This window comes from Drosophila sechellia, chromosome 3L (genome assembly GCF_004382195.2).
Source record: "Drosophila sechellia strain sech25 chromosome 3L, ASM438219v1, whole genome shotgun sequence".
Taxonomy (NCBI): Eukaryota; Metazoa; Arthropoda; class Insecta; order Diptera; family Drosophilidae; genus Drosophila; species Drosophila sechellia.
Window position 1 is genome coordinate 19,371,323 of NC_045951.1, and position 27,571 is coordinate 19,398,893.

The following is a 27,571-nucleotide window of genomic DNA, read 5'->3' on the forward strand; positions in this document are numbered from 1 at the left end:
GTGTATTTAAGGTCTTTACATAAACGTGCGTTCAATGCATTTGTATTTCTTCAAAAGTATGAAAAGGAAAGGGCTGTTCAAAAATCAAGACTATTTTGCTTGGTTTGTTAACAACAATTTATTTGATGTATTATAACAAATACTTACAAAATTTCTTTAGCCGAAAAGTTATTTGCTGAAAATTAAATGAAGTAAAGATCGTTATAAGTATTTTAGAATTGCAAAGCTCCGTTTAAAGAGACTTGCAGATTGAGTCACTTGTGCAAATGATTTACACATAAAGTTTTGGACATTAATGGCAGCAAAATCAGTAGAATAACCTTTTTTTTTTCAACTAAATTTAAAAACATTCAAGGCGACGACTACATACAACTAATTGGGCAGGCACCTGGTCTGAAAGTACTTCTCATCGACGAAGCGACAGAACTCGACCAAGTCCTTGAACTTCTGCACCGTTTGGGCCAGCGCCATGTTCGGCAGCGTGGTGGTCAGAATGCTGAAGAGGTGGCCGAAGGCGATGGCGTCCAGTTCGCAGGGCTGATCGCCGTAGAAGAAGGGCGTTTCCGGCGACTCCTTCAGCTTGTACTCGAGCGTCTCACAGCACTTGGCCACCTTGTCGATGACGCTGTCGATGTCCAGGTCGTCCCACTGATAGACCTTCAACAGACGCAGCGCGTTCCGCCGCTTCCCATAGTTCTGCATGTGATTGAGGGGCCAGGGAAAGACGACTCCGTTCCTGGGCGCTGTGACCTCTTTGTAGACGCGTTCGTTCTTGAAGCTAATGTACAGCTCCGCCATGGTGAAGATGTTCTCCACCAGCGACACATAGGTGCGCATGTCGGACTTCTCGTCCTCGTCCTGCCAGCTGCCAATGGCCAGTTCCTTCTGCTCCACAAAGTTCACGATCGGCTCGAATTCGGCAAAGATGAATGCTCCTGCGCGGATGAAGGGCAACTTGGTCATCCTGCCGCCGGGCGACATGTGCTCCGCGTTGGCGCAGGACCGAATCCCGAAGGGCAGGTTGCACATCTTCAGGTAAGCCTTCACGGCCAGGCAACTGGCGTTTTCCGGCAGCAGGATCTGTTCCGCTTCATAAGGCTTTGTTTTAAATGCACATTAATAAAAGGTTAATGTTAGTGAAGATTCTGGAGCTATAGAGCGCCTTACCTGGTAGAGGGTGGCGTCTTCGGGCCAAGGCTCGGCGGACAGTTTATCGGCCGTGTCTAGCTGGCTCAGATAGTGGGATTTCATTGTAAATTAACCGAGTAAATTGTGTTTTTCAACTTGCACACCGAAATCGCCGATGAAGTAACAAGCAGCTGTTTGCCGGCGTTGCCAGACCGTTGCAGACAAGAACCAAACAGCGATTATTATTACAAATTGCATTTCAACAAAAACTGCTCAACTATTTAAACTAATAAATAATACGTATTTTAACACGTATCTATTATAACATCATATAATAGATTAAGTGGAAAGCTTTCCCAAAACTAAAAACTTTTTCGAAAAGCAAGTATTTTTGTACACCAGTGTGAACGGATGACTTCTGCAAGGCCATCACGCTTTTCGGTTTTCTGTCCACCAAAGCACACGTTCACACTTGCAATTCTTATTTTATATTATTTGCTTTGTTTAAAAGTTAGTTATCAAAAGTTGTTAAAAATATAACATACAGTTACTTTTCAGTGATTAATTTGCAAAAATCGTACTATTTGATTAATTTCGCATATTAAAAGGTGAGTGCGCGTCGTCGCCAACTTGCAACTGTGTGTGTGTGTGTGTGAGTGCGGTGCGTTCCAATGCATCAAAAAAATATAACTAATATTATTATAATAATTGAATACAAGCTGGCGTTGTTAGCAAATTCATATAGTTGCAGGCCAAGAACCACTCCCAAAAATTCAACTTGGAAATCAGTGACGATTCATGTGCCGGCCTCAGTGTGAGTGTGTGTGTGTGTCTGTGAGCTGGTGTGTGTGATTCATTCGTCTGGGGTTTTAACATTCTTCGTGCACATTTCTTTATCAAAAAAAGAGAAGAAAAAAAAAGTGGCATGGTTCGTACTTTTCCCTGAATTATCCCCACACTTTGACTTTGGCGGGGGGTCCTCTCCTTCTCTCTCTCTCATGCTGGCTAACCCTCTCGCTTGCACTTCCTTCGACGCTGGCACATTTGTTTGGAATTCAAATTTTCAGTTCGGTCAGATTGTTCTTGAAATTACCTTTTCTCACCCATCCTTAATTGTTGCGATTGTATTTATTGGCCCAAACTTGCGTTGTTAGTCCGAAAATTTTTTGTTTATTATTTTTTGCCATTCCCACACAAGCACGGAGAGAAATTGTAAGTGCTTTTCACATGCCTAATTTTGAAATATAACGATGAGATCTAAAAAAACCAATACCAAGATTCAAACTATTGATTCTAAAGCACCAATAATATTTACATATACAAATAAAAAGCAGATAGATAGAGAAATTTATTTATTAGCTTTGATAAAACTGAAAAATACATTATTATTACTACTGTATGTACACATGGGCCTGCAAAATCGTTTTGTATAGACACAATTTTATTACCCCGACAACAACTTGATGTCAAGTAATAACATTTCAATTTCATGTACTTTTTTTTTACCCGGGCACACTGTATATGTACATATACATATATAAAGCCAAATCTGGAGAATCGAGAATTATTATTGGCCCAACATTCATTGAAAATGGACAGAGAGCTGGCGACGTGTATTTAGATAGTGGAAAACAAAGCAAGATAACAATAAAGTCATTTTCCGTGGGGTGGTGGGGTGTGGTTTTCTGTCGCCAGTTCCCAGTTCTGGTCAATATTATTCAATGCCTATATCCGCCCTCTCTCCCTGCGTCGAGTTCGCCTGCCTTATCTAACTGCCGCTCCGTATTTGGTTGGACCTTTTCTTTTCCTTTGCGAGCGGACCAGCTGCAGGTCGAGCGCCCCTTGGCCCCGCCCCCTTGGCAGTCAACACGTCAGTTCATCAATGCGTTAATAATTGAAATTTAATCAATATTATTGAACGGACTTATGAAGTGGCTACATTTGTTCGCAACAGAGGCACTCGTGTTGCCAAAAAAATTAGTAAATAAAGCCGCTTTATTGCCACCGAATGATAACGTAATCAGTAGCGGAGTATATGGAATATGTTTGCGATTTGGAATCGCTGATATTTGGTATTTATTTAACATTGTAATTTGTACAAACACATATTCTAGCTACTCAAAATATATTTAGTTGGCAGGATTTTTTTTCGAATTTCCGCCCTGCATTTCGTTGAGTCATCATGAGCTCAAATCTCCTTAGGGCGACAATTTTCAAAAGAAAAAAGCACTCTTCCTACATTTTTTGAACGAGGAATACTTTCATACACTCCGATACGATGTAGCTGATATGGTGGCGCACATGCCATTAAATGTGTATATAAAACAACATCATTATCGTCAACATGTTACTCACACTACTAAAAATATGCCTATGACCCACAAGCTGCTCCCCGAGAAACCGACGCCGTACTAAGCAAAATCCGAAGCAGCAAGTCAACAATTAAGAACGTCGCTTCTCATTTAAATGTAATTGATTGATAAACAAACAATTGCGTTTGGACAGTTCTAGGTTAACAATCATGGCCGAAACAGAGACGAAGCACCATCCCGAGCACCACGACGAGGATGTCCATGATGCCAACTACCAGGCGCCGCCGGAGAAGACCATCGAGGAGATTATGGCCGCCGATCAGGAGGACGAGAGCTTGCGACGCTACAAGGAGGCGCTCCTGGGTGCCGCACAGACCGAGATTATTATTGTTGGTAAGGCGATTAACTTGGCCTCTGAAAGTGGAGTATACTAAAGCATTAACTTTGTTACCCAGAACCCAACGATCCCCGAAAAGTTATTGTTAAGAAACTGGCCCTCGTCGTCGAAGGACGCGACGACATGGAGTTGGATCTTACCGGTGACCTTAGTCAGCTGAAAAAGCAGGTAAATACCATTAGCCATCCAACCAATCGACTACTTTCGTTAATCAAATCCCTATTTCGACAGCTTTTTGTGATCAAAGAAGGTGTTCAGTACAAGGTGCGCATTGATTTTATTGTGCAGCGTGAAATAGTCCATGGCCTTAAGTATGTTCAAAAGACTTCTCGCTTGGGTGTTAATGGTGAGTATTTTTACATAAGATTTAAATTCTTATTTGCAGAATATAGATAAGATTTACAGTCTTAATTCCATCAGCATTATCTGTCTTTACTTAGGGCAGAGCAATGATATTTCATTATTGTCCTATCTTAATTGTCTATTAATTTATTTATTTATTTACTGACCGAGTGCCCCAGTATTGTAATCATAAAATTAAATTAAAACCAGGTCAGAAGATACTTGTTTTTAGTTAGTTTCCATGCGTTACACTATGCAAGCACTTCTAGGTCTTCAATTTTCCATGCTGACGCGAGATTGTTAGTTTTACACCTCAGTTTTTGATTGACTTTTGTGCGGGCTAGTCGAGTTTTGTTTCTAGAAATGGGTAAAAGCTGGTTCAATGGCACAACCCTTTTGTTGGGATTTTGCAGTGCTGCCTATATCCTTTTTTTCACAATTGCCATACTAACCTTAGTCATGTGTTGAGAATAACTTGTATTCCATTATCTCCAATGCCAAACCCTAATTTCGGAATGTATAATTTTTTAAGTTGTGGGTAAGCTGGTGCCGGCCATACCCTAAATTTAAACCCCTACTAAACCTTCTCTTTTCACCTTACTCCATAGTTGACAAGATGAAGCATATGGTTGGCTCCTATCCGCCGAAGAAGGAGATTCAGTTCTACTTGACGCCCGCCGAGGAGGCACCTTCAGGCACATTCTCCCGCGGCACCTACTCGGTCAGTTCGGTCTTCACGGATGACGACAAGCACATACATCTGGAGTGGGACTGGACCTTTGAGATCAAAAAGGACTGGGCCTAAGTGGCACACCGAACAGCACACAACAACACACACACGACACACAACTTACAACATACAACATACGCTTTTTGTTTTCCCTCAAACATGTCTTGTAAATGAGTTTAGTTTTGTTCCAAAAGTGTAAGCGAATTTTTCCAAAAGTGTAATTGATCGTCAAGTATTTTTGTTAACGGTATTAAATTTTAAATATTTTTGCAACTAAAGTGTAATGTAAAGCCATGATAAGTATTTTTGATACCCTATTTGCAAATTGAATGTGTGCAGATGTAGAGCATTTTTCGCCTAAGTCCTCAATGAGTCAAGTCAAAACCAAGTCAAGTCACTAGGCCAGTCAGTCAGTCAGTTAGCCAGTCAGTCAGCCAACCAGTCAGTCAGTCAGTCAGTCGTTTGGTTCTAAATGCCATTGCCTATGTTTAACATACATTTTCAAACAGATTAACAATTGAGTAATTAACTTTAAGAAAGTTGTTTGCATTTCGCTGTGTATTTAAAATTGAAGAATGGAGAATGGTTTATTGTAAGAACAAGTTGCCCCAAAACTAAAAGGAACTAAAATCGTGCAACACGAACTGTTGAATGCAACTAAAGCTGATACTTTATTGTGCATTTGAAGTTTGTGTCACTTAAATCCACATTATTCTAACTATATATCTCTGTGTATTTTTTGTGTACAACATACCATATATGCGAAAGCTGATTGAATGCAACCGAAGAGCAATAAAGAATAAAGTATACATATTTTAAAATAAAAGCCTAAGTATCCGAATTATTTTTCCATGATATGGGTATCCCATAAAATATAGTGGCAGTGTGTGTACAGATTTTTCCGTAGCCAAAGATAAGTTGGCTTCACACTTCATAATGCTTATCAGCTTACAGTGCCAAGGGGCAAACGTCATAAAATGTGGCCAGAATTACTCATCCGCCATGTGGGCCGCCACCAAATATTTTTCAAGGTGTACGAAAGAGAGAGCTTGTGAAACAAACTTCTCTGTTTACATTCGCATCCAGCAACAAGTTGCCAGCCTCTTGTTGCGCCTGACATTAGCAGCATGTTGCCCAACAAGCGCCGCTTCCATAAAGAAAATAATAATAACCGCATTTTATATTCCAACGCAAATTTGTCTTCAGAATCGCGAAAACCTGCATGAATAAGTAAGTTACTTATTCGGAAATTGCTATAGTTGCCAGCAGAAGAATGGCGTAATTTAAGAAAAACAAATCATTTGTGTGTTTGGTAAATGTCCTGGGGCATTCGTGTGTTGTTTTGGGGTCCTTTAAGACTGCGATTTTCCAGGATAAGGAACAAAAAAAATCAGAAACATAAGTACAAACTGTTTTTATTACGTGAAAAGTAATTACAGGCAAGCAACTAACAAAAACTTGTATGTATACATAAAAGAAGTCTTACTTGTTTCACGATTTTCACATTTTTGCTCATAGCTAAGTATCATATATAACTTTTTACTCAATCAAATGGTTTTGCTTGGGCTTTTAGCATGCCCGTTCAGTTCGAGTCCTTCGAACATTACCTTTTAAATGCCAATATTTTTGCATCAAGCACGAACGTCTATCTCTGTCCGTCGAGGATATTTTGATTGACGGACGGGCCGTCGAATTTCAGCCTTCACCCGCATTGTTCAATCCGACATTCCAACATTCCGCACTCCACCGCATTGTGTGGCAATGTGGCCTTTTGCCCGATGCTGCCAATTGTCCCGCCGCTGCACCTTTTTATGGTCCATTGCATCCGGGCTGGGGCTCAATGAAATTTGCAGCAAAGCTCGGCCAATGGAAAAAGATAAGGAGCCGTCCAGAGTGCGGATAATAAAGCAGGAATGAAATGCAATCAAAGTGCAGACCAGAAAGCGCAACAGGCAAAGTGCTCACCCCGCGCACGGAAGCGGAAATGCGAATGGCGGCCATTTTGTCCACGTGTAGGCAGTGCTGCTAACGGTACCTTGTTGTTATAATACCGCACAGAGTGCACTGAGAGAAATTAATGCTTGCTTGAATCACATTCATTATGCATGTAAAGGCAAATATCCCACTAAAATTAATATTATTAATAATGCTAAAAATATTTAAAAAGAAAGATAAAAGTTTCAACTTCATTTGGCTTATTCAAGTGTAAAATCTTGTATATTGGCTAACATTTTCCTTGAATAAATACATTTTGTATTTTTTCTGAATATCCCAAAACTGGCACTGGGATTACTGGCATCTGTTGCACTGGAAAGCCATGAAATGCAGCTGATGTCAAGCTGCAAAAATGCATATTTAATCTCTACAAATGGCTATATGTGTGCACAGCTTTTATAGCCGCTAATGGGATTTATGTGTTTGCATTTATGCAATTTTCGCATTGACATGATTTTTAAATATTTATTTAACTGTTTTATATATTCTTATCCTGTTAACGAGATTTAATAATTTTCACACAGCAAAAGGTTAAAGGAACAACAAAGCATTTCTACACAAAATATGCCATATATATAGCAATCAAATTATAATTGATCATGTGGCAGAATTAAACTTCCTTTGTTCGAAATTCAATTAGTTTCATTTTAGATCTCATGTTGGGCATACACCTTTATTGAATTCCTTTTTGGCTCCATGGCAAGTTTTAGCTAAGCTTATTTAAACATAATTAAATCCAACAAAGATTTGGCAACTTTGGCATGATGCCAACTACCAGGCGCCGCCGGAGAAGACCATCGAGGAGATTATGGCCGCCGATCAGGAGGACGAGAGCTTGCGACGCTACAAGGAGGCGCTCCTGGGTGCCGCACAGACCGAGATTATTATTGTTGGTAAGGCGATTAACTTGGCCTCTGAAAGTGGAGTATACTAAAGCATTAACTTTGTTACCCAGAACCCAACGATCCCCGAAAAGTTATTGTTAAGAAACTGGCCCTCGTCGTCGAAGGACGCGACGACATGGAGTTGGATCTTACCGGTGACCTTAGTCAGCTGAAAAAGCAGGTAAATACCATTAGCCATCCAACCAATCGACTACTTTCGTTAATCAAATCCCTATTTCGACAGCTTTTTGTGATCAAAGAAGGTGTTCAGTACAAGGTGCGCATTGATTTTATTGTGCAGCGTGAAATAGTCCATGGCCTTAAGTATGTTCAAAAGACTTCTCGCTTGGGTGTTAATGGTGAGTATTTTTACATAAGATTTAAATTCTTATTTGCAGAATATAGATAAGATTTACAGTCTTAATTCCATCAGCATTATCTGTCTTTACTTAGGGCAGAGCAATGATATTTCATTATTGTCCTATCTTAATTGTCTATTAATTTATTTATTTATTTACTGACCGAGTGCCCCAGTATTGTAATCATAAAATTAAATTAAAACCAGGTCAGAAGATACTTGTTTTTAGTTAGTTTCCATGCGTTACACTATGCAAGCACTTCTAGGTCTTCAATTTTCCATGCTGACGCGAGATTGTTAGTTTTACACCTCAGTTTTTGATTGACTTTTGTGCGGGCTAGTCGAGTTTTGTTTCTAGAAATGGGTAAAAGCTGGTTCAATGGCACAACCCTTTTGTTGGGATTTTGCAGTGCTGCCTATATCCTTTTTTTCACAATTGCCATACTAACCTTAGTCATGTGTTGAGAATAACTTGTATTCCATTATCTCCAATGCCAAACCCTAATTTCGGAATGTATAATTTTTTAAGTTGTGGGTAAGCTGGTGCCGGCCATACCCTAAATTTAAACCCCTACTAAACCTTCTCTTTTCACCTTACTCCATAGTTGACAAGATGAAGCATATGGTTGGCTCCTATCCGCCGAAGAAGGAGATTCAGTTCTACTTGACGCCCGCCGAGGAGGCACCTTCAGGCACATTCTCCCGCGGCACCTACTCGGTCAGTTCGGTCTTCACGGATGACGACAAGCACATACATCTGGAGTGGGACTGGACCTTTGAGATCAAAAAGGACTGGGCCTAAGTGGCACACCGAACAGCACACAACAACACACACACGACACACAACTTACAACATACAACATACGCTTTTTGTTTTCCCTCAAACATGTCTTGTAAATGAGTTTAGTTTTGTTCCAAAAGTGTAAGCGAATTTTTCCAAAAGTGTAATTGATCGTCAAGTATTTTTGTTAACGGTATTAAATTTTAAATATTTTTGCAACTAAAGTGTAATGTAAAGCCATGATAAGTATTTTTGATACCCTATTTGCAAATTGAATGTGTGCAGATGTAGAGCATTTTTCGCCTAAGTCCTCAATGAGTCAAGTCAAAACCAAGTCAAGTCACTAGGCCAGTCAGTCAGTCAGTTAGCCAGTCAGTCAGCCAACCAGTCAGTCAGTCAGTCAGTCGTTTGGTTCTAAATGCCATTGCCTATGTTTAACATACATTTTCAAACAGATTAACAATTGAGTAATTAACTTTAAGAAAGTTGTTTGCATTTCGCTGTGTATTTAAAATTGAAGAATGGAGAATGGTTTATTGTAAGAACAAGTTGCCCCAAAACTAAAAGGAACTAAAATCGTGCAACACGAACTGTTGAATGCAACTAAAGCTGATACTTTATTGTGCATTTGAAGTTTGTGTCACTTAAATCCACATTATTCTAACTATATATCTCTGTGTATTTTTTGTGTACAACATACCATATATGCGAAAGCTGATTGAATGCAACCGAAGAGCAATAAAGAATAAAGTATACATATTTTAAAATAAAAGCCTAAGTATCCGAATTATTTTTCCATGATATGGGTATCCCATAAAATATAGTGGCAGTGTGTGTACAGATTTTTCCGTAGCCAAAGATAAGTTGGCTTCACACTTCATAATGCTTATCAGCTTACAGTGCCAAGGGGCAAACGTCATAAAATGTGGCCAGAATTACTCATCCGCCATGTGGGCCGCCACCAAATATTTTTCAAGGTGTACGAAAGAGAGAGCTTGTGAAACAAACTTCTCTGTTTACATTCGCATCCAGCAACAAGTTGCCAGCCTCTTGTTGCGCCTGACATTAGCAGCATGTTGCCCAACAAGCGCCGCTTCCATAAAGAAAATAATAATAACCGCATTTTATATTCCAACGCAAATTTGTCTTCAGAATCGCGAAAACCTGCATGAATAAGTAAGTTACTTATTCGGAAATTGCTATAGTTGCCAGCAGAAGAATGGCGTAATTTAAGAAAAACAAATCATTTGTGTGTTTGGTAAATGTCCTGGGGCATTCGTGTGTTATTTTGGGGTCCTTTAAGACTGCGATTTTCCAGGATAAGGAACAAAAAAAATCAGAAACATAAGTACAAACTGTTTTTATTACGTGAAAAGTAATTACAGGCAAGCAACTAACAAAAACTGTATGTATACATGTATACATAAAAGAAGTCTTACTTGTTTCACGATTTTCACATTTTTGCTCATAGCTAAGTATCATATATAACTTTTTACTCAATCAAATGGTTTTGCTTGGGCTTTTAGCATGCCCGTTCAGTTCGAGTCCTTCGAACATTACCTTTTAAATGCCAATATTTTTGCATCAAGCACGAACGTCTATCTCTGTCCGTCGAGGATATTTTGATTGACGGACGGGCCGTCGAATTTCAGCCTTCACCCGCATTGTTCAATCCGACATTCCAACATTCCGCACTCCACCGCATTGTGTGGCAATGTGGCCTTTTGCCCGATGCTGCCAATTGTCCCGCCGCTGCACCTTTTTATGGTCCATTGCATCCGGGCTGGGGCTCAATGAAATTTGCAGCAAAGCTCGGCCAATGGAAAAAGATAAGGAGCCGTCCAGAGTGCGGATAATAAAGCAGGAATGAAATGCAATCAAAGTGCAGACCAGAAAGCGCAACAGGCAAAGTGCTCACCCCGCGCACGGAAGCGGAAATGCGAATGGCGGCCATTTTGTCCACGTGTAGGCAGTGCTGCTAACGGTACCTTGTTGTTATAATACCGCACAGAGTGCACTGAGAGAAATTAATGCTTGCTTGAATCACATTCATTATGCATGTAAAGGCAAATATCCCACTAAAATTAATATTATTAATAATGCTAAAAATATTTAAAAAGAAAGATAAAAGTTTCAACTTCATTTGGCTTATTCAAGTGTAAAATCTTGTATATTGGCTAACATTTTCCTTGAATAAATACATTTTGTATTTTTTCTGAATATCCCAAAACTGGCACTGGGATTACTGGCATCTGTTGCACTGGAAAGCCATGAAATGCAGCTGATGTCAAGCTGCAAAAATGCATATTTAATCTCTACAAATGGCTATATGTGTGCACAGCTTTTATAGCCGCTAATGGGATTTATGTGTTTGCATTTATGCAATTTTCGCATTGACATGATTTTTAAATATTTATTTAACTGTTTTATATATTCTTATCCTGTTAACGAGATTTAATAATTTTCACACAGCAAAAGGTTAAAGGAACAACAAAGCATTTCTACACAAAATATGCCATATATATAGCAATCAAATTATAATTGATCATGTGGCAGAATTAAACTTCCTTTGTTCGAAATTCAATTAGTTTCATTTTAGATCTCATGTTGGGCATACACCTTTATTGAATTCCTTTTTGGCTCCATGGCAAGTTTTAGCTAAGCTTATTTAAACATAATTAAATCCAACAAAGATTTGGCAACTTTTCGGTTTCTGCTGGCCTCTAATTTCGTATGCGGGTCAGCACACGGAGCAACGTGCGAAACTTTCATCCTGCTCCCAGCCAAAAGGGGCCAACGTGGCGTATGATGAATTTTATTCCACATTCGCAGTGGGCGGCTGTCTGTGGAAAATAGATATCAAGCACCAAGGGGGGCAGCTATTTTTTTTATTATTACGTTTTCTTCTATTTATATAAAGCTGTTAGTTATGAGTGCCAAATTAGTGGTTGAATAAGGTGATCTGGAAATTGTGGTTTAATTAGGTGTTGTGTTTTTGTCAGCTTGCAACAGCACTAATAATATTTACATTTAAATTCTGATTAAAAACCCAACTTATTTCTTTTATTACGTCACGTGCTCCTCCCTCTCTTCAGCAAGTTTTGTAAATAGTTTTTATGGCTTTAATACTTTTCGTGGCTTTAAGTGAGCACACGCAAGTTGGCCAAGTTTAAAGGGGAGTGTCGAACACGTCAGAAAACTCTGGAGTTAGTCATCAGATTTGTGCGTGGTCGACAGGACATAAAACCAAAAAACCTCAAACCTCCCACCACAATTGGCATATATTTTTTTCGAAAGCTCTGCGTTTTCCCTTTTTTTTATGCGTTTTTCCCCACCGGACAGCAAAAATAATTTGCGTTTATATTGAATTTGTTGTTTTTTTGTTGGTCCTTTTTTATGCTGGAGATTCAGCGCAAAGCTGGCCAGGAAATCGCATGATTTCTGAAAATATTTATTCGCTCATTTGCATTTTGGCATTGATTTTTGATATTGACCATCCAAGTTTGTTGCTCCAAATGTTAAATATAGCAATATATTATATTTGAGCATTAATAAATCTAACCTGCAATGGAGTGATATGAAAATTGGCCTTGTTTTAAAGGACTGAATGCCCAAGTAGCTGGTGTTCATTATGGTTTATGACGCTTACCCGGAATTTGTAATATAAATTCAAGCAATTTAATCCTAATTTAAACTTGTTGTTGGACTGCACGAATGTGTCGAATGTATCAAGGGACACAGCATACTTTCAGGCGCTTTAAAGGACGAGGCGATGTCAACAAGCTGCCGCCTCAATACATACACACAGAATCGCACTCACACTTCCAAGGCAGCCAGTTAATTGTGTGCCAAAGGACACAGATCCCGAGGTAACTGGGCTATATTATTGCTGCGAATTCTGCTGTTGTTTCTCTTGAGTTTGCAGTTCTTTAATTAAGTGCCGCGCACTAATTACAGCATATTTCCTAATTAGGCTTTATGACTCGGCCAACTGTCGACTTTTTAGTCCTTACATATTCAGCGAGCATGTGAAAAATTAAACAATCTCGGCCTGCCAGTTGGATAATATTGATTTTACCGCGCGGAAAGCCATTAAAAATGCAAAAAAAAAACCTTAGTAGCTCTATTGCCTGTGACCCCCAACAAATGCCAATGACTGACATTTAATGGCCATTCATTAAACTATCATTTACTTCGTTTACTTCCATGGCAAGCGTCAATGCCAAAGAAAGTTGGGCATGGAAAATAAATAATGGAATGATTAGAGGGCTAGGTACATCAGCTAGAATGCAATTTTGATTTATTTTAGAAGCCAAACCTTCTTTAAACTCATAAAAATAAGCGTCGAAATAATATTAACTTTTACCATAAACCACCAAGATAAATGGTTCATTTTATGTGAATACGAAGTCTTAAGGATCTAATAAAAGTATAAAAATAAGAAAGCTAGATAAGTATGCTTTCTTAACTGGTATCTCTGCTTGAAATTACTTTTTAAATAGTTAAAAACTTTTAATAAATGAATATTTACCCTAAGAGGTCTGCTAATATTTCGGTAGAAATATTCACCTTCAGTTTTTATAATAATTTTCAGTTCAAGTCCAAACCAACGAGAGCTGTCAATCCACGGAGGGAGGTATCCTCTTGACTCGCCCACCTGTCGCTCTTCCGTTGGAGGAGGGACATCCTTGAGCCAGGACTAACTTTTGCCAGCGCCGTGCGAAGGTAAACATGTTTTGATTTCGATCTGGGAATGTATTATGCATGCCGCCAAGCCCGGGAAAGTCATCGATTGCCAAGGATGACCTTGGGGAATGGCCATTACCAGTGCCGGCTTTAATCTATCGGCAGACGAGACACCTTCATCGGTCCACACAATTTATGCAAAGTCCTTTTGAGCCTTCAATTAGTTAATTTGCCTCCTTGATCCTTGGGTTCTCCACTCGCTGGCATTACTCGCTGCAAATTGCCTTTTAATGGACGCTGATTCTTGAAGCTGCTTTAATTTTTGTTTATTCCCCAGTTGAAATTTCATTATTATTTATGCAAATCCCAAATCCCCCAAAAGCTCCATGAAAATGCTGCCTGCGAAATTGTGAAGAGGTATTTTTTTGCTCCTCACAAACCGAGGCGTGTGTCACACATATTCTGTGTGTTTTCGGCATCAATAATTTATTAGACTGCAAATGAATTTGCGGTGAAAAGCCACCAATTAATGTTAATGAATAAGAAATTCTATGATTTGGGAATTGCACTATATTTATTTGCGCTTTCAATGGGCATTTTTATTTTAAAAGTAATTAAGATAGGCTTGTTTAGCTAATCCATGCCAGTTGTAATATAAAATTGCAACGAATCCAATTAAAAATAAAGCACCCCTAAGCTTAATAGTATCAATAAGAAAACTTTCTGTTTGCATATATATATTTCTGCTCCTATAATGGCCAACTTTGCGGACATATGTTGGCCAAGTTCTGTCAGAGTTCATTACGTATACGCCCCGTGTTGTCAGACGGAAATTGCACAAGTCAGCAAACACACTGCAAGCAAAGTACTTACTTTGTCCAGGTGTTTGTGTGCCAACAAAGCAGCTCAAACATTTTCCCACACTGGGGAAACAGGAAAACAGGACAATCCAGGGGATTGGAAAACGAGTGTTGACAATATCCTGCTTAGTTTGAAATTAACTGGAAACGAACTGAGCTGAGCAGCTCGTAAGTAATTTAATTTCAGGAAATTGGGGTCGGTGTCAACTGCACCAGGTGCAAATCAAAGCTGTATCTGCTGATATGTATATATATATCTGTTTTGATATATTGAGAATATATTGAATAGTTTATAAAATAGTTTATACATTTTTTATTTAATAAAGGGGTATATAGAAGACGTTGAATTATTAGAATCATAATCAGCTGGAGGAATATCTATTACGTAACCGTCACAAGTAGCTTATAGATTAGACCTTTGCTTGATAGCAGCGGCACTATTGCAAATTGAATTGCAATTTCAAGAACATACTTCAAAAGATTAAAGTTCGCGATTTTATATATGTATGTAGTTAATGGCTTTCTGTCAGATTTTATAATGATTAATTCATTGACTAGTCCGTACTTGGAATGGGTTTGGAACAGTCTTCTCGGTTACTATAGCAACATTAATTACTAAGCTAAATTACAAAAATAATCTTTATGCCATTCTTAATTTAAGTTTGCACTTAATACCGTGTTAAGCTTGTATTACAGTAGTAGTAGCAGTTTAGCATAAGTAATAGCACAGTTCAGTGCACATCAGTATCTTCTTTTTTTAATTATGGCTATTAGTTAGCCTTGAACATTGGAAATCAGTGAAAACCAATCAACAAGCTAATAATCTTTTGTATTTCGGCTCTTTTTATTTTGACTTGATGGCATAACATTAATGGATTTTGCAATGTTTTTTTTTTTAATTTTTGTGTTTTCCTTCCAAAGCAAATGTTTGTATTGAATCTTATCTTATTTTATTAAATGTTGGTATTCAGCAATTATTATATGACGGATGAGTAATGTTTAATTGAGTTTATTGCGCCTAATTGCAGGCAACATATTTCTTAGCTACTTGAGTAAGTGTCTTAAAACCGCTTTATTTACTCCTGCTTTCTAGTTACAAATTATTATAACATATAATATATATCTAAAATCCCATTTCTGTTGTTCAATCACGATCGTTTTGCATTTGAAGAGTACCGGCGCCTCGAATTATTGTTATTTAATTTTCAAAATCAAAACACCGCGTCCACCGTTCTCTCTCACACTCTCTCTTTTTGGCGATTGGCTCTCTCGAACATGATTTGTTGCCGCTCATTCGGCAAGGTCGGCAACATGTTGCTGTGGGAGTGGGTTCGTTCAGCCTGTTGGACATTCGGTTGCTCAGTCTCAGTTCTGATTAGAACGTGAACGGGTGCGGTTCGTTGGCGTTTCGAAAGCGATTGACAAGCGATTGACAAGCGATTTACAGGCGGTCGCGTTTTTCGCGCGTTTCCTTGCATCGGAAATAGCAAGTGTGCGCGTGTGTGTGTGTGTGCGAATGTGTGAATGTGTTAATGGGTATTTTTTAAACAAAATGTGCCATTGGGAAATGTCTCCGCATCTATGCAATGCACAAATATATATAGTTAAAAAGATTTATTGGTTCAAATGATTATGAAACAAACAACAACAGCGGATTAGACGAGCAACAATTAGGTATTCATGCGAGTAATGGACAACAAACTGTAGAGATATAGTACAATTTACTGTGAATTGGAAGTTTATTTAACAACTAAATAAAACAAACATCGTATCACGTGCTAGTGCTGTAAAAAATTTCCATTCTGAGCAAAAAAACGTGCACTCCCATCTTCGAAATGGAAACTTTTGGAACTTTAATTAATTAACTAACTGATTTGAATAAAAGAGCCAGAGGCATCACTCAAGTAGTTTATTTCATTGTTGGCCTATGAAATGCATAAGCTGATTTCCTTCCGTTTTGCAAACAAAACCAATTCAACAACAAATACAAAGAGAAAACACAAACATCGAATAATCGAGTGTAACTAATTGCCAAGCTCAATAGCAACTAAAATTAGCTAAAAATACAAAAAATGCCATGCGATCTGAATCTGAATTTGCGACAGATCGGTATATATATATATATTTATATATATGTGAATATCTCTTTTTCGTTGCTGCTCATTGCGATAGTGCTAATCGCATCTGATCTGGGTTTTCTACAAACTTATTTATTTATATTTGCCTTTTTGTTAGCCGTTTATTAATTACAATAAAAGCAATGTCGCCTCAGCAGCAGCAACAACAACAAGTGCCACCGAATTAAAGCAACAAATTAAATTAATGCCGCTTGGCAGCTGCTGGCGATTTCGGCGTCTGTTCTGGTTATTATTGTTGCTATTTTGTTGTTTTTAGTGGTTTTTTATTCGAAACTTTTTCTTCATTGGCCAAACGAGTTGCTATGTGTGTGAAGATCGGTTGGAAAAAGTTATACAAAATATATACGTACATACTATCTATATATTTTCCTATACAGCTGTGCTCAAATTAATGCGCTCGCGTTTTTCGAATGTTTTAGCAAACACATTCCAACATGCAATAAAATATATATTGCACTTGATTGATCTAATTAGAACTTAATATTCTTGAGCATTCAATTATTTTCAAGAGTAATTTGTTTGAGTTAAAAAACATAAACGCTCGTTCTGCAAAAGTTGTGGAAATTCTAAAACTGTCCAAATATATGATATATAATAATATTTATTTTCCAACTGCTTATCTAAGATCTATTTATTTGAACACAACTGTTTGTGGGCCAATTGATTTGGCTTTGTTAGCTTTTTTGGTTGCAATTTCTAATTCTGATAAATACAAGTAGCTATGGTATTCCATTTGATAATGTCCACCATAAATTGCGATCTAATTAAAAGCTTTTAACTATGCTGCCTCCTTTATGTCAATGTCCTTCTGGCTCATGGCTCATAATTTCGATATATTTTTAAATTAAAGCACACTCAACGGATTCGTTTGCCAAATGCCGTTGTCTTTAAATAAATCAAGTTATAAAAGTGTTCTCGCAGATTTCTGTTTTGGCTCCGCATTAATAAATTAACGCCCCCACTCGGCGCAGTTAATTTTTTTTTCTTCCAGCTTTCAGTTTTTATTATTATGGTGAAGAACCGAGTTGAGATTCTATAAAAAGTGTCACGCCTTTCGTGTATATACTTATACTTATATATATATATAGTATGAATAAGTGAAAATAAAAACCAAATCAAAGCCATATGCTCCGCCGATAACAAAAAAAAAAAAAGAAATTGAAGAAGCGACCTGGGCGCGTTTTTTACTTCGGGCCATTTGTTTTTGGCCAGGCCCATTATCAAATGGCGATAGCGGCGATAAAATGCTTTATTGTAGCCGCCACTAAGTCCAATGAGACAAATTATATTTTAAATTCGCAGCGGCCAAGCCTGGTCTATATTTGCCAATCGAATGATTGTCATTGCTCTCTGAAAGTTAAGGAATTAAATTCAGTTATCACACATAATATCACAAACTAGCAATGAGAAATGACGTCCAGTGTGCTATGAGTCATTAAAAAAGGGGCTTGCATTATTATTATTATTTGGAAAATGCCTTATCAGCTTAACTCTTTCTTCTTCTTTTTGGCCAGTCTACATTTTAGTCTTTCCTGATGGCCTATAAACATAAATATAAATATAAATTAGTGCACATAGTATTTGGGGTTTTGGCTAATTTACAGCATTTACAGATCACACGTTTTGCAAGGGCCTCTCTGCGCTGTACACTAGTTAACAAAATCACTAATTTATATAACAAAACATTTTATATAAAAAAAAATATAAAATAATAACATTGAATATATAAAAATAACATATATTTTATAGGTTTTTTTTTATTTTGATAATGTATATTATTGCCTCTGTGAATTTGTTGTCTAGTGTTGCGTTTGTGCTTTCTTCTGTGACTTGACTTTGTGAAGTTTAAAAAATTGTGAAAATTGCGTTTTTATTTATGTTATGTACGTACACAATTGCAGCAGCACTCTGCTTGTTGTTTTTGTTATTTGTTATTTTTGCTTGGGTCACACAGCTTCTTATTTTCACAAGATCTACGTACTATACGTACGTACATACATGTGTGAATGAAGCTTATTTATATTTATTTCTCGTTTGAATTTAATTAAATTTGCACATTTCTGTTAAATTTTCAACACATGTGCCCATGTCCGTCGCTCGAGTTCGCCGCAAGTATATGGGTGTCTATATATGAGGGACTTTCTGTCAGTCGCCCGATCCGTCTATATGTCCGCCCGTCTGTATTTGTGTGCCCCCGTGTGTCAACCTAGACGCCTAATCAAACAGCAACAACCAGTGTGCTGTGTCAGCCAAATTCCAAAGCATACACAGAGAGAAAATGTGCCAGCTTGCAATTCGTACTATAAATGTACCAGCATATATGCATCTATAAGATAAACCCATTAAATTCATCTTAAAGTAACGTTTATCTTTGGGATTTACATACCAGCATATGGTTATCGAGATTGTCAATCAACACTTTTGTTCGCTGTGTGAAAAAGACTTGACCAAAATGAATAATTAACATGTTTAATGATGGGTAACAAGAGCAAAGCAAGCCGAAATAAACACATTAAAAATGTAAAATTGTAACACAAATAATGAGAACATTTTCAGAGGAATCAGACTTAATAAACAATAAAGAAATGAAGTATTATTATAGGAAGTGTAAAGTACTAATGTGAGAAAGTGTTTCTAAATTGCGATAGATAGCCATTTGAAGCTATTATTATTAAAAAGCTGCCGAACAACGTAGATTTTTCACATTAAATTTGATAAACATTAAACAAATACTGTGACTTTCAATTGTCAAACTTAAATGCATTCAATAAAAGTTTTAGCTCTCATCAATGAAAAGCTACAGAACATAAGTTTAATGTCCATCAAAATGCATGCATTCTACAACACTGAGGCTTTTGTTTTATAAGCTACAAAAGTGAGCAATAAGTTTGGATTGACTACACTTAAATTTCTATGAATTAGTGTGTTTTTACAAATAAATTATTACTTTTATAGAGCAATATTTCACTTTTTTGTGTGGTATGATTTTCAAGTTGTATGTGTTTTAATTCTATCTATTTATCTATTGCAGCTTGCGTACGTCACCCGTTGACGCAAATAATTTGCAGTTCGAACTTTGTTGAAATATTGCCTATATATGCACACTAAAATTATGGCAATCAGTTTCCGAGTGCTGAAAATTTGTCGAAAGTTCTTGCACACAGATTTGTAAGCATTTCCTTTCACACTTGTCCGACTTGCGAATGTCAAGTGATCGCGGCACATTTTTCAAAAACGTTTTTTTCAGCCGATTGCCAAAATTGATTTATTTGCCCAGGCTTTTGGCCATGCATTTGAGAATTGATTTTATTCCTCTGGCAGCTGAGCATTTGCACAAATCTTTGGGCTGGGCCGCTCCACTGGTCATCGCCAAATGGGCGCGAAATTTAATTTTATGGCAAATCAAGTTTGTCTAGCGCATTGCACAAATATTTCGTTTTGACACACACAAGTATTTCGGCTAACTAAGGAATCCACTTTGTGCGAATCTAAATCAAAATATCCGAAAGCCGCATGGAAAGCGATTTTATGCATTTCGCAAATTCACAATAGATTCCCTTTGTTTATTTGTATTCTTAATTACCTGTTGTTTTGCTTTGGCAGCAGCTTGCCTTTATTTTTCCTTTATATTTACTTTTTTTCTGCTTTTTTTTGGGGTTTTTTGGTTTTTTTTTGGTTTTTGGCTAAGAGTATTTTTAGACTTTTGATGTCGACGACTTTAATGGCCGGCGGTAGCTAATAAAATCGCTTAGCACATGGTTCGAACATTTCTTTTGTATCCATAAATGAGGAATTACAGCATATTTTAGTGCGATCCAATGGAACAAAATGCACGGCACTTACGACTGCTTCTGGAGATACTTTTCATTGAATTGTCCCATTAAGGTCTTTTTGATCCCGAAAACGCTTAAAACTAGTGAATAGCCGGTTCAAATTGGTTTTCGATTTGCCCGCCATTTGATAATTAACTTTAATGGGAATCGGACTCGATCCACTTGAATACGTCATGAAAATAATTATGGGACAATAAAATTGCAGTCAATGAAATGGAAAATTCCTTTTGTTGCCCAGCTGTAAAACAAAATATGTGTTAATTGGTAACGAAACCAGAACTAAATTAGTTATCTATTAAAAACATTTGTTTGCTTTCATAAATGGGAAAAAGTCGTTGAAGTAGTTGTGCTCTTTATCTTCTGTTTTCATTGGCAACCTCCTAATTAGCTCAACTAATTGATGTTTTACCCATAAGTAGTTTATGCATTCTCAGCCAAATCAAATCAAACACCATTCAGCAAAAGCGGCAAGAATCATGCATCCACCCACCATTTGGAAAGATGGGACGTGCCAGGGCGAGACCACAGAACTAGGAGCTCTAATCCGCAAGAAGGCAAAAGCCACAACAGCCACGCCCCCTAAAACACACACCACAGGGTGTAGAACACCCCCAACAACACACACACACACACACAGCACCCAAAAGGGCGGTTAGCCTAATTCGCATTTAAATGGCCCTCTGTCTGTGAAATTGAAGGTTTGGCTAATGAATCAGCATTCATACACATGCACATAATGGCTGTTATTTATATTTATATTTTGGACAGCAATTTAAGCATTGAATACAAAAATTAGCCTGCCATTGAAGAGCTCTACCCCGCTGCGTTGCAACGTGGCGTATACTCGATGTCGCTGTGGAACGGCCACTCGCGTCCTTAAAATGCACGAGTAGAATGCCAGGACCTGCACTCGTTTTAATTGCATTGCAGCCAAAAACCGGATTGCTCTTCGTTTTTTTTTTGGCATTGAATTAGGAAAGTTTCACTTGGGTTCTAAGTTTGGATTCGCACTTTTGCTTCCTTTTTGTGGTTCCTCCTAAACTTTAATTAAATTTATAGTTTATTATTCGGACAACAGTTTGGCTGCTACTAATGGAAGTTAATCTACTAAATTAAGTACATTTATGTTTCCTTAGTAAGCTCTATATATACTTTGGAATAATATTTAATATTTAATAATATTTAAAAGAAATGTATCTAAGGCGTATAAATTGCTGATGACACACGTGCAGTTGTTATTTATGAGCCACCTTAGGCTTAAAAATCTTTTTCGTATACACTAAACTCTAATACCTTCATCTTCAGTTTATATATATGATATATGGTTTAATGTGCGCCAAGTTTGTCCAATTATATATATAAATGATGACAAACGCACGAAGAAAATGCCACCCCACTGGGCGGAGGTGTTCAAGTTGAAAGATGAGAGACACACTGGGCATCGAAGTCCCGAAAGAAAACTTTTATCCCCACTTCCCGAATCCCTCCTCCAAGTGGCAATGGCAATAAACACAGGCGTAATCATTAATCATGCGCGATCAAAGTCAAAGATACAAAAAACAGACACACACACACACGCATGAGCACACACACACATACTTTCACACTAACACTTGCATTCGCGGTTATTCAATAAAGTGTACACTTGAAAAAATATTAGCCTTGTTTATGATTTCATACTAGCAAACCATTGCAAATACTATAAATAGAAGTGCGTTTTGATAAATATAATGCTTGCTTAATTTAATTAAAAATTTAATAATAATTATTTAATAATAAATTAATACAAAATCTTTAAGGCTGATTTTTTTCTGTGCACAATTGTTTGAAAAACATGCCTCGTTCTTCTGTACGAAAGGTTGGGGGCTACTTTAATCCATTTCAAACAACAAACACAAAACACTCGAAGGCTCATCGTTCAAAGAGCACAAAGTTCCAATAATATTGTATACAAATGTTTAAAAAAAGGAGACAAAATAATATAACCGCGGGCTTGAATGGGAGTGTGGGTTTTTTGGGGTTATAAATGGATATAAAATTTGTCAAATTGAAAGTATAAACACAAACATTTTATGCATTTATATACTGCGAGTAATGTCGCGCACATTTAAAGCTGCGATGGTAAAGGTGGTTTATGAATTCCAACCGTTCTATCCACTCCACTGCCTCACACACAAATTCAAAATATGATAATTATGATAATAAGTTAAATGCAAAAATTAAGATAATTGGCCGCGGCCTTGCTTTCAGTGCATTTCTCCAGAGAACGAGAGCGAAATCGCGAGTTAGCAAGTGCGAATGAGATTGCTCATCCGCCACGTTCGCCGGCTAGCTGTAAAATTATAGCAATGCAGATTTGCAAGGAAATGCACAATACACAGCCATATTTATGGCTTATGGCTAAACTGCAGATAATTCATAAAATGTTTACCCGAGCAAATTAGACGCAGGGAATGGGCATTTAAGCAAAAACTTTTGTTTACAAAGTGGAAAGTTATTTAAAGACTTTTTCTTGTACAGCAATTGTAAAAGATTAAACAAATCAGGGCAATTTCATTGTATTTCTAAATTTCCTATCTAAAAATTTGTATTTAAGTCCTATCTAAAAAATGTAAGTAAATTTTTTTAAAATTGGCATACTTTATAAAGTCCCTCTTTTTCCATATCAAGTGCAAAAGACTACAATCGAATATTTGCCAAATTCATAAACAAACTGGAGAGCAATCTTTATACGAATTTAAGCAGCCAGCAAAACGTTTTGTTTATTTATTTCCATTTCGTTTTATTTTTCCACCGCCGCTGCACTAAACCGAAGCACCCCTTTTGCCATTTGCAAAAGCGTAAACAAACCCCCTTGTTTTTCTAAAAAAAAAAGAAAGGAAAATGAAAAGCCATAAGCGAGCCAAGCCAAACAAAACAGTTTCGAAAAAAAGAACCGAACCCCTCCAAAAAACCCAGCAAAATGCGGCTAAACAACAATGGATCTCTGTATATTTATTTATGAGTAGTTTCTGCGTTTTTTCTGTTTTTTATGAACAGGGGTCAAACGAGCGGTCGCCGTTTTGCAGTCGTGTGTTTGCAAAGGCGAAATTCCATAAGTGTCCACAATGAAAACGAGACAGAGGTGTAAATGACAATGAATTTGAGTTGGACTTGAGTCTATCAGTTGCTTTATTGTGTGGCACATCTAAGGTCTACAAGACCTACAAGAGGGTAAATTAGACAAGATTTTCCTTGCTATAGGAGCAGACTCTTTACAAAATTATATAAGCAATTGGTGTGCAATTACCAGAAAAATTGAGAACGAAAAAAACAGTAATCAGTGGCAGCAATAATTCCTATTTAAAGAAAGCTTCTTCATTTCGAGAAGAAAACGATCTCAATTTTGACATTTTTGAAAGTATCGGGCTTAAGATTGTGAAAGAGAGCTGAAAAACGGGAGAGAGAGCCAAATGAGAGCAAAGCCATTTGCAATTTGAGAATGTTTCCATCTCGCTCTGAGTAAGCTGAGCATGATTTTGAGTTCGAAATTCTCAAATCGAGTGTACAGGGAATTGAAACACTTTATGATCAAATACTTCATATAAACGTATAAAAACGTTTATATAAAGTATTTGTGCAAAGTATTATATTTAGAAAGTATTATATTTCCATGCAGATATCACAATATTTTAAAGTAATAATCCCTAAAACCATTTTTGGTTCTGGAATATAAAACACATGTGCTGATTCCCTTTCTATAACCGCATCATCATTATAATAGCAATAATCATAAAGTTCAACGTTTGCTTACAATAATATATATGTATATTTATAGATGTATATTTGCATTTTCATATCTGCAAGCGATTTTCGTTGAAATAAAACAGATATTAAACAGTATATGGTATACCAGTATTCTTTTTGAATATACATAAAGTGAAATTTCGCTTTATTTCTGGTTCGGATTACTGCAATTGTCGATATGTATCTTTAAAACAGATTTCATTTATGTTTTCCCACTCAAAACTAAACGGACACAATTTAACTTGGCCAAAAGGTGCAGCTGAAAGCGGCCAGCAAAAACGCACAGCAATTCTGAGTGGCGAAACTTTCACAAACTTGAATGAACAACGATGGTAGCAAAGTGTATTTAGTTTGGTAGGTTCACAAAAGCTGCGACAACTTACTTTCTATTCTAAAAGGAAAAAGGACGAGGATGGAAGGAGAGTGTCGCATGCCTTAAGTATATGCGAGAACTTCAGTCGAGCCGGCTTGACATACTGACATTTATTACACAGTACACTTTTGGTCTTCCAATTTACTCGAATCAAAGTTACATGCTTTGAAATAGAAAACAGTGTACCATTTAAACAATTTGGTGAAAGATAAAGAAAGGTAAAGGTATATATTAACAAATTGGAAAGGCTCTGTGAAAGTGAGTTTTAAGATAATATTCTTTGATTCATTAAAACTACTTCCTTACTTCCTATGCACCCTTGCAATGTCTGTTTATTTTTTTATGATTAAAAAACAACTTTTACTACTTTTTTGTAGTGTATTGTTATCATCTCGTGCTGTGCCCAAGAAAAAGTAACTTTTGTTGCGTTCTCAAATGTGTTGGCTGGGAACTTTTCTAATTGCTGCATAGACACTTTCAAGCGAAGCCCACAAAAGCAAGACATATTTTCATACCGAGCAATATGTTTTCTTTGTACAAACAACTGGCAAGGAAAAGTGATGTGGAAATAGGCTGGGAAAATGCTGGATCTAGAAAAACATTTAACAAACATCAAACAAAGTGAACAATAAGTTCGAAACTGACACTTGTTCCTACTCGATGAGGTTGTCTTAAAGTTTAACCAAAGTTAAACCAATACAATACTTTAATTTCTTCCATAAACTTGCCATATACAAATTTATATAAAATACTACAACAATAAATTTTATTTCAAAACGAAATCTTTAAATAAAACTCAACAACATATAAAAAGATAATTTTGCAGGTTTGGTTATTGATGCAGTTTTTGCACAGATGCGTTGTATTTGTTTTTGGATATTGCATTTCAAGTAATCATATATGGCAAACAAAATGATAATTACCCATATTTAAACATACATTGATATATACAGTATATATTTAAATAAGAAAAGCATATGCCACAAGCGAAATTGCAATTATTTATTGACAAGAGCTCTCGAACTAAATCGTTACTCCCGTTTCCGTTTCGCTTCAGTTGGATTTCTCCATTTCCGGGAGGAAGGAAGGAAGTCGGCAACAAGTGTTGGATCCCCAGGAGCAGAAGTAGCAAGGACTCGCGTCCAGGGTGAGGCAATCAGGACGCGCAGCTGGGGGCTGTGAGGAGTGCCCCCGCTTTTCGCCATGGTAAATCACAATGCGGAAACTGCGAAAACGGAAAATGGCACAAATGCAACAGCGAATCTGATTGTTAAGGCCGACGGAAATGCAACGCAGACCAAGACGATGACGTCATCGGCGGCCAGGATGAATGACGCCCTTTCGGCATCTCTGGCCGATTTGAGCGAGCAGGAAAATGGAACCACGGGTGAGTGTGAAAATCCTCGTTAATCCCCGAATGGAAAAGCTGCTTCAAATCAAATTAGTTTCACAAAGGGAGCGTTTTTTGTACTTCGAAAACGGTGGAGCTTCAATAAGAACTAGGTTTCTTGAAATACTACCAAAATACTGTTGTTTTTAAGCATAAAACACTTTAATTCGTTATACAACAGCTTAATTTTGGCACGATTATATTATATAGCTGCCATAGGAACAGTGCAAAATTAAAATTCGTGGTTACTACAATTATTTTCTTATTTTAAGATTTATTTGTAGTAAATATATACAAATATTTACAGCATTGCCTATGCATTTTAAAATTAAGAATCTTGTAGTTTTCTCTTTTCAACATACTGGTTGGCATCGAAACGTATAGCATTCAACTTAAAAGATAGATATTATTTATGATAACTTTCGAGTACCTTTAACTTCTGTCCAACTTACCGAGTGTAGAATGTATTTTAATTTTCAGCTTGGCTGTTGGTCTATGAAATGAGCCTCCGGCTCGGTTGCCATTCATCTTCTGGCCAACTCATGGCCATACTCGCTGGTTGCCTTGGTTTGGTCAGGTCTTTAAATTGAGTGCCCAACCCGCCGGTTTTGTCCCCTGGCTGGCTGATGTAACCCCGTGCGCTACTTAATTTGGGCTTGTCACGATAACATCGGGGTCTCCCCATTTCCATGTTCTTTGGAACATCGCGCGTTTGTTGTTTTAATTAAATTTGCCCCGGCCTGGGCACAGTTCATAATGATAACAATGATAATGATGGCCAAAGAGTTACTTTCACTATTAATTTTTGATTAACTTGGGTTCCTTGAGATGGCTAAGTAAGTCCTTGGATTAATGCAAAGTAACTCTCTTTATTGAAGCGGAAGGGCAATTATGAACTTTAGTTCTGATAGAAATTGCAACCGATCAGCAGTAATGAGAGTAGCAAAATGAGTTTCTGTGGATAACTTGAGCTCCTTCCATCTCCTGTAGTTCTTTGGCAAAAATACTTGCAGTTATTGCACACGTCTTTATTGCTGAAATACTTTTCATTGACCAGTATCGTACAGCCCAGATTCGGTGACCAGAAACAGCAGTATTCCTCAATGGGATCTGGAGTGTTAAATGGCCATAAGTGAGTGATCAAATCCCTATTGACTTACATTTTATCTCAAAACAGTTCGGCACACATTCAGCAAACGCACTTTCCTCACCCGAAGCATATCTTAAAATTGAGTTTTGGTCATCTTTATGGCAATGGAATCCAACCACCTTGCCATTGTTGTTACTTATGCCCGAACAACAGCCACAATCGTAGTGATCTTGGACAGCCGCTTAAAAATCAATAAATAGGTGTAATAAAATTATTACTACCTTGCTTATAACGAGGGTACTTACAATGATTATGACCGCAATCTTCTAAAGTATTTCGATAAAGTAAAAAAAACACTAAAACCTGTATTAGCATACTTATAAAAGCGATTTTAAAGGAGTGTGTACTTAATATTTTGAGAGCTTTGTCATTGTCAACTTGGTTAAAAAATAGATTTTGATTTGAAAAAAGCTTTATTTAATCGTATC

General features: G+C 37.3%; 4 protein-coding genes across 9 annotated transcripts in view; 2 read left to right on the plus strand and 2 right to left on the minus strand.

The window, feature by feature from the left end:
* Positions 1–5: 5 nt before the first annotated feature.
* Positions 6–1,326, minus strand: LOC6619423 (metaxin-2). Its single transcript, XM_002043602.2, has 2 exons — positions 1,168–1,326; positions 6–1,098 (listed from the first exon to the last, which is right to left on the minus strand). The coding sequence occupies exons 1-2, from the start codon at positions 1,249–1,251 to the stop codon at positions 373–375; spliced, it is 810 nt and encodes a 269-aa protein (XP_002043638.1). The 5' UTR covers positions 1,252–1,326; the 3' UTR covers positions 6–372.
* Positions 1,327–1,584: 258 nt separating this feature from the next.
* LOC6619424 (rho GDP-dissociation inhibitor 1) lies at positions 1,585–9,699 on the plus strand. 4 transcript variants are annotated; one of them, XM_032717372.1, is made up of 6 exons: positions 1,585–1,736; positions 3,634–3,833; positions 3,896–4,005; positions 4,069–4,183; positions 4,712–4,717; positions 4,788–5,735. In XM_032717372.1, the coding sequence occupies exons 2-6, from the start codon at positions 3,650–3,652 to the stop codon at positions 4,982–4,984; spliced, it is 612 nt and encodes a 203-aa protein (XP_032573263.1). In that variant the 5' UTR covers positions 1,585–1,736; positions 3,634–3,649; the 3' UTR covers positions 4,985–5,735. The 4 variants fall into 4 exon arrangements, with proteins under 4 accessions (XP_032573263.1, XP_032573261.1, XP_032573262.1 ...); XM_032717370.1 differs by lacking the exons at positions 1,585–1,736; positions 3,896–4,005; positions 4,069–4,183; positions 4,712–4,717; positions 4,788–5,735 and adding exons at positions 7,683–7,797; positions 7,860–7,969; positions 8,033–8,147; positions 8,676–8,681; positions 8,752–9,699 and having other exon boundaries at positions 3,634–3,718; XM_032717371.1 differs by lacking the exons at positions 1,585–1,736; positions 3,896–4,005; positions 4,069–4,183; positions 4,712–4,717; positions 4,788–5,735 and adding exons at positions 7,683–7,797; positions 7,860–7,969; positions 8,033–8,147; positions 8,752–9,699 and having other exon boundaries at positions 3,634–3,718.
* Positions 9,700–15,842: 6,143 nt separating this feature from the next.
* The window catches only part of LOC6619425 (adenylate cyclase type 2), a 38,752-nt gene continuing 27,023 nt past the window's right edge, over positions 15,843–27,571 (plus strand). For both annotated transcript variants that reach the window (XM_032717675.1, XM_002043604.2), the window contains exons 1-2: positions 15,843–16,147; positions 25,661–25,990. In XM_032717675.1, the coding sequence (XP_032573566.1) occupies positions 25,807–25,990 (184 nt within the window). In that variant the 5' untranslated portion in view covers positions 15,843–16,147; positions 25,661–25,806. The remainder of the gene's footprint in view (positions 16,148–25,660; positions 25,991–27,571) is intronic.
* Positions 26,754–27,510, minus strand: LOC6619426. Of its 2 annotated transcripts, none has more exons than XM_032717681.1 (3): positions 27,389–27,510; positions 27,205–27,324; positions 26,754–27,103 (listed from the first exon to the last, which is right to left on the minus strand). In XM_032717681.1, exons 1-3 carry the CDS (start codon positions 27,456–27,458, stop codon positions 26,892–26,894), a joined length of 402 nt encoding a protein of 133 aa, XP_032573572.1. In that variant the 5' UTR covers positions 27,459–27,510; the 3' UTR covers positions 26,754–26,891. The 2 variants fall into 2 exon arrangements, with proteins under 2 accessions (XP_032573572.1, XP_002043641.1); XM_002043605.2 differs by having other exon boundaries at positions 27,154–27,324.